The 13,385-nt window shown below is 37.8% G+C and overlaps 3 protein-coding genes across 6 annotated transcripts; 1 reads left to right on the forward strand and 2 right to left on the reverse strand.

Moving 5' to 3' along the window:
- Positions 1-482: 482 nt before the first annotated feature.
- Positions 483-8,412, reverse strand: LOC103841623 (N-acetylglucosaminyl-phosphatidylinositol biosynthetic protein gpi1). Of its 3 annotated transcripts, XM_033280086.1 has the most exons (11): positions 8,403-8,412; positions 3,702-3,892; positions 3,324-3,626; positions 3,087-3,230; positions 2,891-2,997; positions 2,584-2,805; positions 2,016-2,510; positions 1,461-1,943; positions 1,268-1,380; positions 883-952; positions 483-789 (listed from the first exon to the last, which is right to left on the reverse strand). In XM_033280086.1, exons 2-10 carry the CDS (start codon positions 3,873-3,875, stop codon positions 888-890), a joined length of 2,106 nt encoding a protein of 701 aa, XP_033135977.1. In that variant the 5' UTR covers positions 3,876-3,892; positions 8,403-8,412; the 3' UTR covers positions 483-789; positions 883-887. The 3 variants fall into 3 exon arrangements, with proteins under 3 accessions (XP_033135977.1, XP_009116422.1, XP_009116423.1); XM_009118174.3 differs by lacking the exon at positions 8,403-8,412 and having other exon boundaries at positions 3,702-4,539; XM_009118175.3 differs by lacking the exons at positions 3,702-3,892; positions 8,403-8,412 and having other exon boundaries at positions 487-789; positions 3,320-3,604.
- Positions 5,506-8,426, reverse strand: LOC103841624 (GTP-binding protein BRASSINAZOLE INSENSITIVE PALE GREEN 2, chloroplastic). The gene is made up of 4 exons (XM_009118177.3): positions 8,178-8,426; positions 6,784-8,102; positions 6,065-6,232; positions 5,506-5,988 (listed from the first exon to the last, which is right to left on the reverse strand). Exons 1-4 carry the CDS (start codon positions 8,290-8,292, stop codon positions 5,638-5,640), a joined length of 1,953 nt encoding a protein of 650 aa, XP_009116425.1. The 5' UTR covers positions 8,293-8,426; the 3' UTR covers positions 5,506-5,637.
- A 53-nt stretch (positions 8,427-8,479) lies between these two features.
- On the forward strand, positions 8,480-13,143 carry LOC103841625 (peptide chain release factor PrfB3, chloroplastic). 2 transcript variants are annotated; one of them, XM_033280107.1, is made up of 7 exons: positions 8,480-8,771; positions 8,930-9,147; positions 9,225-9,425; positions 9,504-9,701; positions 9,779-9,950; positions 10,027-10,360; positions 12,679-13,143. In XM_033280107.1, the coding sequence occupies exons 1-6, from the start codon at positions 8,621-8,623 to the stop codon at positions 10,317-10,319; spliced, it is 1,233 nt and encodes a 410-aa protein (XP_033135998.1). In that variant the 5' UTR covers positions 8,480-8,620; the 3' UTR covers positions 10,320-10,360; positions 12,679-13,143. The 2 variants fall into 2 exon arrangements, with proteins under 2 accessions (XP_033135998.1, XP_009116426.1); XM_009118178.3 differs by lacking the exon at positions 12,679-13,143 and having other exon boundaries at positions 10,027-10,452.
- The last annotated feature ends 242 nt before the right edge of the window (positions 13,144-13,385 follow it).

Genomic DNA, 13,385 nt, shown 5'->3' on the forward strand with positions numbered 1-13,385 from the left:
AATTGGTGAAGTTGATGATAGCTCGTGTTCCGGTGTGATTTCGGTAGAAGGTGACTACTGGTCCCAGAGGCGAGTCCAAATCGATGACTCTTTCCGGCGACATGTTCGGGTCGGTGGAGAATTGGGGAAGATGCTCATGTGCTTGACGCGTGTCCCTCGTTCTCTCCTTTTCCTTAGTACACGTGATGTTGGCGTGTCTTCTGTAAAAGGGTTGTGTATGGGCTTTTAATGGGTTTGTGTGTTTCTTTTTGTAAGCCCGTGTGGGCTTTTGTCTGGTGTGTTTTATGAGTCTGTTAGTAGGCTCTCTGTACTATGATCATGTTTAATATAATACCAGTTGGCAAAAAAGATTAATTAATAAATTCTCCATAGTTGTTTTCAGATTTCGAATTATAGTCCGGTTGTTATCTTGTACTTGTACATTTGCATAAAAACAAAAAATAAGTAACTACTGGTTAACAAGATCAAGGAAAAGCCCAGTATGTATAAAGAAGGCCCTTATTATAAAATCTCTTTCCCTTTGGCTTTCCAGTTTCCCCAAGTATGAAATAAAATATTGATTCAAATCGGAAAACAATAATAATTATCGAACCAAAAAGAAAAAAACAAACTTACTAATGAGCCAAGCAAACAAAAAGCTGAACCACGGTTAAAAAACTAACAACGATTCAGACATCAGTATAATAACTTCTCCTATCCTCGAGCTGCTCTGTCTACAAGCCTTACCACAGCTAATCAGACTCTGATCGTTTCTTTAGCAGCATCCATAATCGAAAATCATACTTTTGTCTGTGATCATAAGAGAAGATCAGTCTGTTTCAACTTTCAACTAAGCAACAAGACTTAACAGTGTGTGATGAGATTAACAAGATATAGACTGACCAGTCCTATGACGATGATGATTGAGATGCTTTTGGTAGTCCCTTCTCCAAAGACAAATCGTGGTTAGAGCCTGAAAGAAGATACTGAAGATTATTCTAAAATGATTCATTTGCTATCTCAAAACTCCAGTTTCATATATGTTTAACAAATCATAAGAAACTAAAATACTTTATGCCAAACAAGTTGTACAAACCTATTACTACCAGTTTCTTAAACCGCTTCTTGGTGCTACAGATCTAGTCAGTTAAAACTTCAAATGTTGATATACAAACTTATAAACTAATATAAATGTGGTTCAGGTTGACGAGTATAATTTACTGATAACTGAACAAAGATGACAGTGCCTACACAGTTATAACGCTAGAAGATTAGTTAGACAATTCACCTTTTCGTGAGGATGAGAAGATGGAACCGTGGCATAAGGTCCAGTACTGTCTCAACGGCATGTGCATCCATGGCCTTGGAGGAGGGAGATCAAGCCCCAGTTTCGATGGCATTCTGGAAAGACAACCAGAAGGTAACTAAAAAACTAAAAAGAGAGGAAGCGAGAGTGGCTAAAACTTGTGGCTTAGATTCACCTTTTCCCACTGAGGACTCCGCGAGCTGAAGTAGTCAGAGAAGAAGCTGATATTCCTGAAAACATTGTTGTATAGTGAGGCAAAAGAATCTGTCCTATGCTTAAGAAGTTGCTGCGAAGACAGGAAACCATTAGAACCGGTTTCTTCTCAGGACTATTATTGCTTCTGTCACTGGAGGAGGTGAGGATATTCTTCTTATAGTGTTCAATTTCAAACCAAACACCACAAGGGAACCTTTGACGCCTGATAAGCCAGATCATAATCTCTGCATACGGTGTTGCATGGATGATAGAGACGGCGAACTCAATCAACATACATATGGAGTTGACTGAAGTGCTTGTAATGGTGAAGAAGATGAAGAAAACTGAAGTTGTTGGCAAGAGAAGGAGAAGAGGAGTGAACAGAAGAGATCCCACCACATGTTGCTTCACAGTGTAACCATAGCTGTCCATCCTTTGACGTAGAGGATTCATTTTTCGTCCTCTGAAAGAAACAAATAATCATTCAAGATAAGGTTTAAGCAGAGTACTAATTACTTTAATATTCAATTTTTACCTGAAAAGCCTCCACAAAGCAGCTAGAGCTTGGATCTGGTGAGAGTATACAAGTGTGATTGCCCAATGAAGAGCAGTTACATGAAGCGTTGCAAAAGTAATGACATCTATGACAAATGCAGCAGAGACTGTTGCACCAAAGGTGATTCCCATGACGGCAACTGCTCTGATCAAATAAAAGATGAAAGAAGCCATGAAGATCCAGAGAGTAGACCATATCTGGATTACATTAAGGGACACCATTCCCAAAACTCCAGCCAGCTCTGTGTTTAGCTTAAACCCTGCCGGGACTCCCATCAGCCACACACAACCGGAACGCAATATATCGTTTGTAAACTCCTTTGCAAAGTGGAATAGCCACGAGCAGACAGATCCGGTGTTAAACAATAGACTTAGACCAATCATGTTCCCCAAAATGAGATCAACAGCCATCGCTGACCATGTCGAATGCCTTTGCAGTGCAGCTTTCTCTGCTTGTTCCACACAGGATATGGACCTTGTGAAATCCAGAAGTAATTGTTATAATAAGCAAATACACAACATCATTATCAAATCAGATTTGAACTTACGTCATGTTGTTCTCTTGAAGGAAGATTGGCCAATACAAGATCTGACAACTGCGTATTCTGAAGTTGATCCATGTATTCTTGAGTACCTTCCTTGATGCTATAAGCACCCATGAGAAAATAGAAAAACTTGAAAGTAGATAGAAGAAGTGGATAAGGCTGTAATATAGACTTGATAAAGAGCTTAAAAGCACGGCGAGTAACCACCATGTCAAAGTAGATATCCTGAAAAGTAAAGACGCAAGCAGTTAAAACAGCTAACAACAAAACATAGAGGAAGCACTGAAGCAAAAGCTCACTGAGAGCTTACAGGTAACTAAGAGAAAACTTCGGGGAAGAAGTCTCCAGCTGCGTGGATAGCTTCTTATACACTATCTCAGCAGACGTGGCGCAATTTATGGAAAGAATCACAGTTTCCTGCTTACGTAAGAATAAGATAATATCAGCAACAAGTGTAGAAAGTAACAACACAACAAAAGAGAATCCTTTTGGAAAAGTACTCAAACCATTTCAATCAGAGGCTGCCTCTTGTGTAGATCATCAACCCAATTGGGTTTCTTAAGAGGAGCTTTTGTCTGAGGAGAAGAAGCATTCCAAAAGCTTAACGAGAAATGATGAGAACCAGACACCGGAGGGTCATAGACTATAACCTGACATGTCCATGCTTATAGAGTCAAGTACTGTGGTGCATAGACTCAAAAAAAAAGAACAATACAGGAGAAAGACATCATGAACTTACATACGTGTACATCACATTGAGATACAATATCGCCATTCCAATGTATATGATGCATTCTAATCCCACGCTCAATTGAAGAATCGTGCACCATATGAATCCAGTGACTGCTCCTGAACTTCTCTAGTAAGCCACCAACCTTATGACAACCACAGCTTAGGCTACTGTACCTCCACATATCTTCATCTGTTGCATTCTTGGGTGCGTTTCCATTAGCACTAAGACACGAATCATAACAACCAAGAAGAGTAAACGCTGCTTTATCCCGTAAGGTCAAAGGCATCTTCTCATTAGTTTCATGGAGTACGTCCTGTTAGACATCACAAAGAGCAAATTAATCAAAATGCTAGAGACAAAGGGTAGTTCAAAAAGTAAAGTTATTTACTTGGAGGCTAGATCCGCCATCGGAGGACAAGGAGCTTTCATCAGTGACGAAGGCCACCACAACGTCAAGGCAAGAAGAGGAGTGGGACACGAACCATCCAAACATCAGACTGTGAATCAAATCATCAGTTGATGAAAGCAGCTTAGGCAACCAAATCCTACATTGTCTCTTCATTTCAGCTCTGCAAGATCCTAACTTTCGATCGATGCTATGGAGAAACAATCCAAACCCCAACAAAAGTCTGCGGCTTTAGGGATGGGGGAGGAGATCTCCGGAAACAGAGTTAACAAGTGAAGTTATTCAATTCATTTGAACTGAGATTAGGTCACTGATTCGACACAACAGAAGGAAGATGCTGGAATTCAGACAGAGAGAAACTAATGTCGGAGAAGAAGATGACGAAAGCAAGTGTAAAAGAGAGACCTTTGGCTAAAGCTAACAACGCATCTCCCTCTCTCTGTCTCGGGTTCGAATCTCAAATGAGTATATACACGGTTACACGGTCGTGTTACTGCATGATTGTCGCAAATGATTGGGTTATTGCCTCTTCGTTTACATTTCACTGAGATCTACAATCTGTCGCAAGTTGTTAAGCCATTTTCAACAAGACACAGAGACACGAAATTTAATGTAATTTCATCTTTAAAAAAATATTAAAATTGATACAATCAAATTTGGTGCAATGTAACAATTACACCAAATTTTAAATAATACTATTCATCACACCGAAATTTTAAAATACATATTTTATCATATTTTATTTAATAATAAAGTTCAATTATCATTAATTAGTTTAATTTGTAACTAAACATAAACATATTGTATTATTTGTTTTTTACATTATTTTTACATAATTATTTTTTATACTTTTCAATTAATAAATCATTAAGTGAATATTATCATTTACGTCATATTGTAAACGATAAATATATTATTTTGTTATGTGCTTTTCATATATATTAGCTTGTAATTTTGAATATAACTAATATTGTATATTAAACCAAAAGTATAAATGTAAATAAATTTTATAAACATAAAACTAAAAAAAAAACAAAATTAACAAATACAATATCTAAGTGTGATAAATAATTATTTATCAATTACAAATAATAAAAATAAAAATTATTAAAACTAAAAATTAAATAATATATATTATTTTTAGTGTAAAATTTGGTGTTATTGTTTGATGATAAAAAAATTTGATATCAAAACATCAAATTTGATGCTATTGTTGGAAATATCTTTACTCCTTTCATTCTACGACAATAAATTTTATATAACTTTCACACATATTAAAAATGTTTAATGTATAGTAATAAATATTTTGAATTATGCATAAAAACAATTTCCTATAGTTTTAAATTAGTAGTTTTAGTTAAAACTTCTTGAATTCTTTTTCTTAACTTATAAAATACGCATAGAAAACCTGAAAAACATATCTTTGTAAAACAAATTTTATCTCAAAAGAACATTTATCTTTGTGGAACGAGAAAATATTGGTTTTATTATCGTTTGGCTGATTGTAAATCATAAACTATTATTCATTTCGCAATTGCCCGATTGATCGCGCAAACAATAGCGTTTTAAATTGCTAAAGAAAAATAGAAACTAAAAGTTGAAATTTTACGATTAACCGCTACAACTTGTCGGAAGAACCAACAACAAAACAAACAACAGCGAACCAAACATGCCATGCAAACAAGCAAAGCCTACGTGACAAATTCATACTAAATCATATGGTATTTATTTCCTTATTCATGTATTTCTATATACTATCTCACATTCCAGTTTCTACTTTTAGGTGGATATTAAACAGTATTTCAAGATACACAAATCCAATATGTTAACTTGATTTCAAAATAATGAAAAATTTATTTCCATGGTGACTACACTGATGTAACTTGTATCAGCACTAGAATCTTTAACCTCTTTTTACTTAAACATCAGAGAGAAAATCAGTGCTGTCTTGTTGTTTCTTCTTCCTACGAGCGTCATCAAGCTTACTAGAATAGGTTCCAAGCGCTTCTGTGATGGCTTTTGGCAACCAGAACCCAGGCCTCTCAAGAAACGGTGCTCTGTCAATAACCAATGGTTCTCTCAAGGTTACATCAATCCCCTGATAAGTCCACAACGCTAACGTTGCTTCACCTTTGAGACCAAGGGAAAACCAGCCAAGACCAGCTACTGCAACATCGATGCTTTTCACCTCCCAGCTACTTCCTGTCACTTTAATCTCCTTCTCTTCCCAGTTTCCCAATTCAGACGCTCTCTTCTCTCCTATTGGTGGCTATTTAACCAAAAAAGGGGTTTCAGTTACAATTTTTGATGTTATGGAAACGGTGAGAGAATAGACTTGAACTCACCTGCAAGCGTAAACCGGAATGGGACTTGCGTATTTCGTCGGAGTTTTCAGTTTTTCCTAGATGCAATGAAACACTGTGTGATGCCCATACTGTTATGTATATTGTTTCAACTGAAGCACTAACAAGGTCTAGCCTCACCAGCCCACCAATGTGAACAGACTGTCCTGCCTGCAACATAAAGATTCAGCAGAACCAGCTTAGTTCTTGGAACAAGAAAACAGTTCAAGTCTATTCTTTCTTGGAACAGTTCATTTGCTTAGAATTAGAAGAAGCTAGGCCTGAGATTTTGAACCGAATCAAATCAAATTTTCGGTTAGTTCAATTAGGAGTTCGGTTCGATTCAGTTGGTTTTAAGAAAAAGTTTGGTTTTCGGTTCAACAATCGGTTACTTCAGTTTTCTCAAAACAAAAATTATAACCAGACCATACCAAAAATCCGAACCAAACTAACTACATTATGAACTAAACTAACCAAATTTAACCAAACTTATCTGCAATTTTAACAAAACTAAACCAAAATCTAACCAAAATACGAAATTTCAGTAGGATTTTCAAAAACCAAACTAACCGAACTTTACTTCGGGATAATTAGGTAAGATTTATGTCAAACCGAACTAACCGAAAAACTGAACTACCCAAACCGAACAACCTAGAAGAAGCTCTCTAGTGTTTAAAACTTGAGGATAGAAAAACTTTATATATAAGTAAAAGAGGGCTTGCCTTGACTCTGTAAGACCGAGGTTGAAGCTCCTTCCTAATCTCCACCATTTTCCGCTCCTCCGAGTTCAATCTAAGAGACATAATGTAAGGATGCAAAAGACCAGGAGTGTCATACATCTTCGCCTTTGCAGACAACACTCCACCAATCCTCAATATCCCCAGAGTTGTTCCAGGAACCGGAGCCTCCGTGAGCCTCGTGACCTTTGCACCGTCTTTCTTGGAGAAGGCATTGATCAAAGTAGACTTCCCAGCATTCTGAGCTCCAATAACCCACACGTTTCCTCTAGGACCAGCCAACTCCTTGATGTAAGCTAACAGGTTCTTGATACCAAGATCTTTCCTAGCACTGACCATATACACACCACTCAGCCTAGGCGCTCCTCCAGCCTTGGCACGATGGCGCACCCATCGGTCTAACCGAGCCGGTGAAATCTGTGAGGGGAGTAAGTCTACTTTTGTAGCAACAAGCACGAGTTTGGGTAGGTTCTTGCCCACGTTAGGATCGTTCTCAGCCTTCTGAAGCGCCTTGAACAAAGAGTTTGCTGCTCGTTTGGGGAAAGAGCCATCAAAGTCCACACAGTCAACAACCATGACTACAACTGTAGTACTTGAGTTCCTACTCATTGGTTTTATCAGTCTAGTTGAGATCATTCTATCGAAATCGAAATCGGGTAAGAGATTCTCAGCAGCTTGGTTCTTCACTTGGCCGTAGTTTCTCAGAGAATGGCAACGTGCACATACTGTCACATCATCATCATCTTTATCCTTCTTGGCTTCCTCTCTAGCTAACTTCTTCCTCTCAGATTTCGAAACACGTTTCTTCTCCACCATCTCCTCTGTTACATTACCATACCCAACACCAGCTGGAGCAAAGCCATCTAGCTCAACATCGTTTCCTTCCTCCTTCTCTTCCCATTCATCTGACTCCCAGTCAAACTCATCCTCCTCACTCTCAGAGTCACTACTCTCTAATACATTCGTGATATCATCATCCTCCTCCTCATCATCATCATCATCAACCATTTCAAACCCATCAAGCTCATCTTCAGTCACCTCCTCCAAGCTCTTTACAACGACCTTTCTCTTCTGATAATACCCAGGCGAATCAGAATCACTGTCCTGCATAAAAATCCCACAACCTGGACAGACAAGCTTCCCGTACTCCTCATCTTCATCTCTCCCTTCACTCATCATTGCCTTCTTGGGAAAGATTGTCCCTTTAACTCTCTCCACGCTTTCAACAACTTGCTCTTTCTTCACAGCTAAACACTTAACAGAAACTCCACATGTCTTCTTCTTCCTATTCGTCTCACTCAATCCTATTGAAAAAGTTGAGACCTTTCCTCAGAATCCCATCACCAAAACGAGTCTCAACAAAGAAGAGAGAATATTACCTGAGAAAAATTGAAAGTCCGGTCTGGGTATGAACCGGTTGACGCTAAAGCTTCCGTCTTTAAGCTTTGGCTTTACTCTGCAAATGTTCGATGTACTTGAAATCAAAACCACCATCTTCGTTTCAGCAGACTTGTGAAGAAATCGCGCCGGGATAAGCCAACTCCGAGTGAGAGCCAAAAACGCAGCGTATTGGCTCGAACTTTCGATACTTCAAAACTTTACAACTCTAAACCCTACAAGTAATTACGTAAACACCCTTCAAACTATATCTTTTATGTTTTGTAATGGACTCGTTTAATTAATTGTCTTTTCTTATACGTGGAATACGTTAAAGACTCAAACTTTAAAACAGAGACGATAAGGTTGGGGAGACCCATCACGCGGACAAGAACTGAGCTTAAACCCCATTTGATAACTTTTGTCGGAGCTCCGGCGAACAAAAATGGCGGCAAAGTTTATAGGCGGAGGCTGTTCATGGCGGCGCTTTTCAAGAAACTTGGAAAAGAGAGCAGCATCATCATCTCGAGTTCTTATCTTCTCTGTTCGGTCCTCTCATTCCATGGATGACATGGACACTGTCTATAAGCAATTGGGTATCTCTCCTCTTCATCTAAATATAGTGTCATTGACCTGAAGCTGATGAGTCTTCATATAAAGTTGGGAGCTTTAAGCTTTTGAAAAGTGTATTTTTTTTTTTGTGAATTTTGCTTTGGTATTTGTGTAAAAATCTTGTTTTAAAATTTGGTCTCAGGACTGTTCTCACTAAAGAAGAAGATCAAAGATGTTGTTCTCAAGGCGGAGATGTTAGCACCTGATGCTCTTGAGCTAGAAGAAGAGCAATGGATTAAGCAAGAAGAGACATTGCGTTACTGTGACTTATGGGATGATCCAACCAAATCCGACGAGATTTTTCTTAAGTTAGCTGCTCGTGCCAAAGCAGTTGATACTCTCAAAGACCTCAAGTACAAGGTTCTTTTTGGTTTTACTTCAAACAACTCTTCTTCATTTGCAAGACGTTTAGTTTTGAGTGTGTTTTTGTTGATTAGGCCGAAGAAGCTAAGCTAATTATACAGTTAGATGAGATGGATGCTATAGACTACAGTCTTTTTGAGCAAGCTTATGATTCATCCCTCGATGTGAGCAGATCCTTGCATCACTATGAGATGTCTAAGCTTCTTAGTGATCAGTATGACTCTGAAGGAGCGTGTATGGTTATCAAATCTGGAGCTCATGACACAAAATCTCAGGTCAGTTTCAACATTCTCAAGAACCTTCCTGTCTTTACTTTCTATATGTTCTTATAACATTTTTTTGATGATTTGCAGATGTGGACAGAACAAATTGTAAGCATGTACATCAAGTGGGCAGAGAAGCTAGGCCAAAACGCAAGAGTGGCTGAGACCTTGAGGAATAGAAATGGCGTGAGTTCAGCCACAATAGAGTTTGAATTCGAGTTTGCTTATGGCTATCTCTTAGGTGAGAGAGGCGTGCACCGTCTTATCACAAGTTCTACAACCAGTGAGGTATATATATTATGCTTCTCATGATGAATCAACTCTCCATTTGTTAAAGAGCTAAGAAGATGTTTTCTTTGTGATAGGTTTCTTCAGCGTCTGTAGAGATCATACCGCTGTTCTTGAGAGCTTCTCCTGATTTTGAAGTGAAGGATGAGGATTTGGTTGTAACGTATCCTGCAAAAGAGAATAATAAACTAGCTGAGCAGATGGTTCGTATTCAACATCTTCCGAGTGGCATAACTGTAGAATCTTCAGGTATTCTTGAGTTGTGTAACACTTTGGTTTACTGCATTTTGTGCAAGATTATGATATAAGATATGTTTTGATGCAGGAGAAAGAAACCGGTTTGCTAATAGGATCAAAGCTCTAAACCGGTTAAAGGCAAAGCTGCTTGTGATAGCTAAAGAACAGAAGGTTTCAGATGTGTATAAAATCAACGGCAAGAACATTGTGGAGCCATGGAGAGTAGAAGAAACCAGGAGATATGTCTCTAAAGGTCAGAAGATGGTGGTTGATTTGAAAACCGGTTTAGAGATTTTGGACCTTAAATCGGTTTTGGATGGGAACATTGGGCCACTTCTTGGAGCTCATATTGGCATGAGAAGATCCATTGATGCCATTTAATTAATTGAGGCTTTTTTGTTGTACACATAAAATAGTCAAACCACTACAAGAAAACGTAACTTTAACAATGAAGTTTAACGAGGAAAAATAATCCTCGTAAAAAAACGTTGATTTTGCGAGGAAAGTACGTTGAGAAAGAAAAGCATCGTTATTTCGTCGTAAGTTAACGACAAAAAATATTCGTCGTAAAGACGATGTAAATTGACGTGGCTTTTACGAGGAAATAGTTTTTCCTCGTAAAAGCCACGTAAATTTCGCGAGTGCTTTACGACGAAATATTTTACGTGTACTTAACGAGGAAATTTTGAATCCACCAACTTGGTAGGTGGCTCACGTTTTTTTTTTTGCCATACAATTAATTTTCGTCGTAATTTCATAGTAAAATTACAACTACCAGATTCGAATTTTTTTATAAATATGGATGTTGGAACATCATTTTAAACACACCAACAACAAAAAACGTGAAAGAAAAAAAAATGGCTGGCTCTGGGACTATTTACGAGTTGCGGAATTTGATGTATATGCATAGAGATGCTAACGGGAGAGTGAAGAAAGAATACCTTGCGGGGCTGGAGACATTTATGCACCAAGCAGATTCAACACCGCTCGCCCAAGAAAGTGGTAAGATGTTATGTCCTTGTCAGAAATGCAACAATTCGAAATTGGCAAACCGTGAAAATGTTTGGAAGCATTTAATAAATAGAGGTTTCACGCCAAATTACTATATTTGGTTTCAACATGGAGAAGGTTATAATTATGATCAGAATGAAGTTAGTAGTAGTAATAGCAATTTTCAGGAAGAACGGTTAATCATCATTTGCATAATGAACATAGTTACCATCAGGAAGAGATGGTAGATTATGATAGGGTTCATGATATGGTAGCTGATGCATTCGTAGCTCATGATGAAGATGAAGAACCTAATATAGATGCAAAAAAGTTTTACGGAATGTTAAACGCGGCGAATCAACCACTTTACAGTGGTTGTAGAGAAGGTCTCTCTAAATTGTCGTTGGCTGCTAGAATGATGAATATTAAAACTGATCACAATCTACCTGAAAGTTGCATGAACGAATGGGCGGACTTGTTTAAAGAGTATTTGCCGGAAGACAATGTGTCTGCTGATTCTTATTATGAGATTCAGAAATTAGTTTATAGTCTTGGGTTGCCTTCGGAGATGATAGATGTCTGCATCGACAACTGCATGATCTATTGGGGAGATGATGAGAAGCTAGAAGTATGTCGATTCTGCAAGAAGCCACGATTCAAGCCGCAAGGACGGGGACGTAATAGGGTACCGTACCAAAGGATGTGGTACCTACCAATTACAGACAGATTGAAAAGATTGTATCAATCAGAGCAGACTGCTGCAAAGATGAGATGGCATGCCGAGCATACTCAGACGGATGGTGAGATGACTCATCCATCAGATGCAAGAGCCTGGAAACATTTCAACAAAGTACATCCGGATTTTGCTAGCAATAGCCGGAATGTGTATCTCGGATTATGCACAGATGGATTTAGTCCGTTCGGAATATCAGGGAGACAATATTCATTGTGGCCAGTCTTTCTTACGCCATACAACCTGCCACCGGAGATGTGCATGCAACGGGAGTTGCTATTCTTGACGATATTGATACCTGGTCCGAACCATCCAAAAAGGTCCCTGGATGTTTTCCTACAACCACTGATAAAAGAGTTGAAGGATTTGTGGTCAACAGGGGTGAGGACGTATGACTGTTCAACGAAGACGAATTTTACGATGCGAGCTATGCTTTTGTGGACCATAAGTGACTTTCCTGCATATGGGATGTTGTCTGGATGGACTACACATGGGAGATTAGCTTGTCCATATTGTAATGGAACGACAGATGCGTTTCAACTGAAGAATGGTAGGAAGACAAGTTGGTTTGATTGTCATCGTCGATTTCTTCCCATTGGCCATCCTTACCGAAGAAACAAGAATTTGTTTAGGCACAAAAGGGTTGTGAGAGACACTTCTCCACCATATCTAACTGGAGAACAAATTGAAGCACAAATCGACTACTACGGAGCTAACGAAACAGTTCGTTGGGGTGGTAATTGGCATGTCCCTCGTAATATGCCTGATTCTTACGGTGTTCATCACAACTGGCACAAGAAGAGTATATTTTGGGAGTTGCCATATTGGAAGGATCTTCTTCTGCGCCACAACCTCGATTTGATGCATATAGAGAAGAATTTCTTTGAGAACATCATGAATACAATATTGAATGTCCCAGGGAAGACAAAAGACAACATAAAATCGAGGTTGGACTTGCCGGATATTTGCTCAAGAAGCGAGTTACATATTAAAAGCAATGGACAAGTTCATATTAACTTTGTAAAACCTAAAATTTAATTATATAATAATAACTAGATCATATTACAATATTTTTTTAAAAATCTAAGATTTTGAATTTATTGATTCTCATGCTTTATAAATTGTAATTAGCAAAACTAGAGATTTTGCCCGGGCTACGCCCGGGGTTAGACAAATGTAAATGTATTTTTTGTCGTAATATAAATATATTTAATATATATAATGCACATTATAAAGTATAAACCATATATTGAATTAGAAATGAGTAAACTAACAATTTATCATTTTTACTATCTAAAAATATATAGAAAATGAGTAAATATGAAATGAATAAAGAATAGTTAAATCTAAATTATAATCCAAACATTTCTTATTTTATATATTGGATTATCATGAAAAATAAATTATTAATCATAGGTAAAGTCATCTGGTTGCGATAAAAATGAACCATATATTACATGTGTAAAATCTGAGAACATACTACATCACTATTCTAACATAGTAGATATTCAAAAATTTATATTTTTTGCTTGAAATCAGTGAGCTTGCACTTTTTATTAACAATTAAGTTCTAAGTCACAGTATTAGAAATTCCTTATGGTATTTAGAAATTCTTTATGGTATTTAGAATCAATATGAGTTGATGCCACTTATTTTGATGACTGCTATCCATTGTAGAACAATCCTCGAAAAGTAGCAAAAAAGGCCTCAAACGTTTACATCAA

The sequence above is a fragment of the Brassica rapa genome, chromosome A09, assembly GCF_000309985.2.
Source record: "Brassica rapa cultivar Chiifu-401-42 chromosome A09, CAAS_Brap_v3.01, whole genome shotgun sequence".
Lineage (NCBI taxonomy): Eukaryota > Viridiplantae > Streptophyta > Magnoliopsida > Brassicales > Brassicaceae > Brassica > Brassica rapa.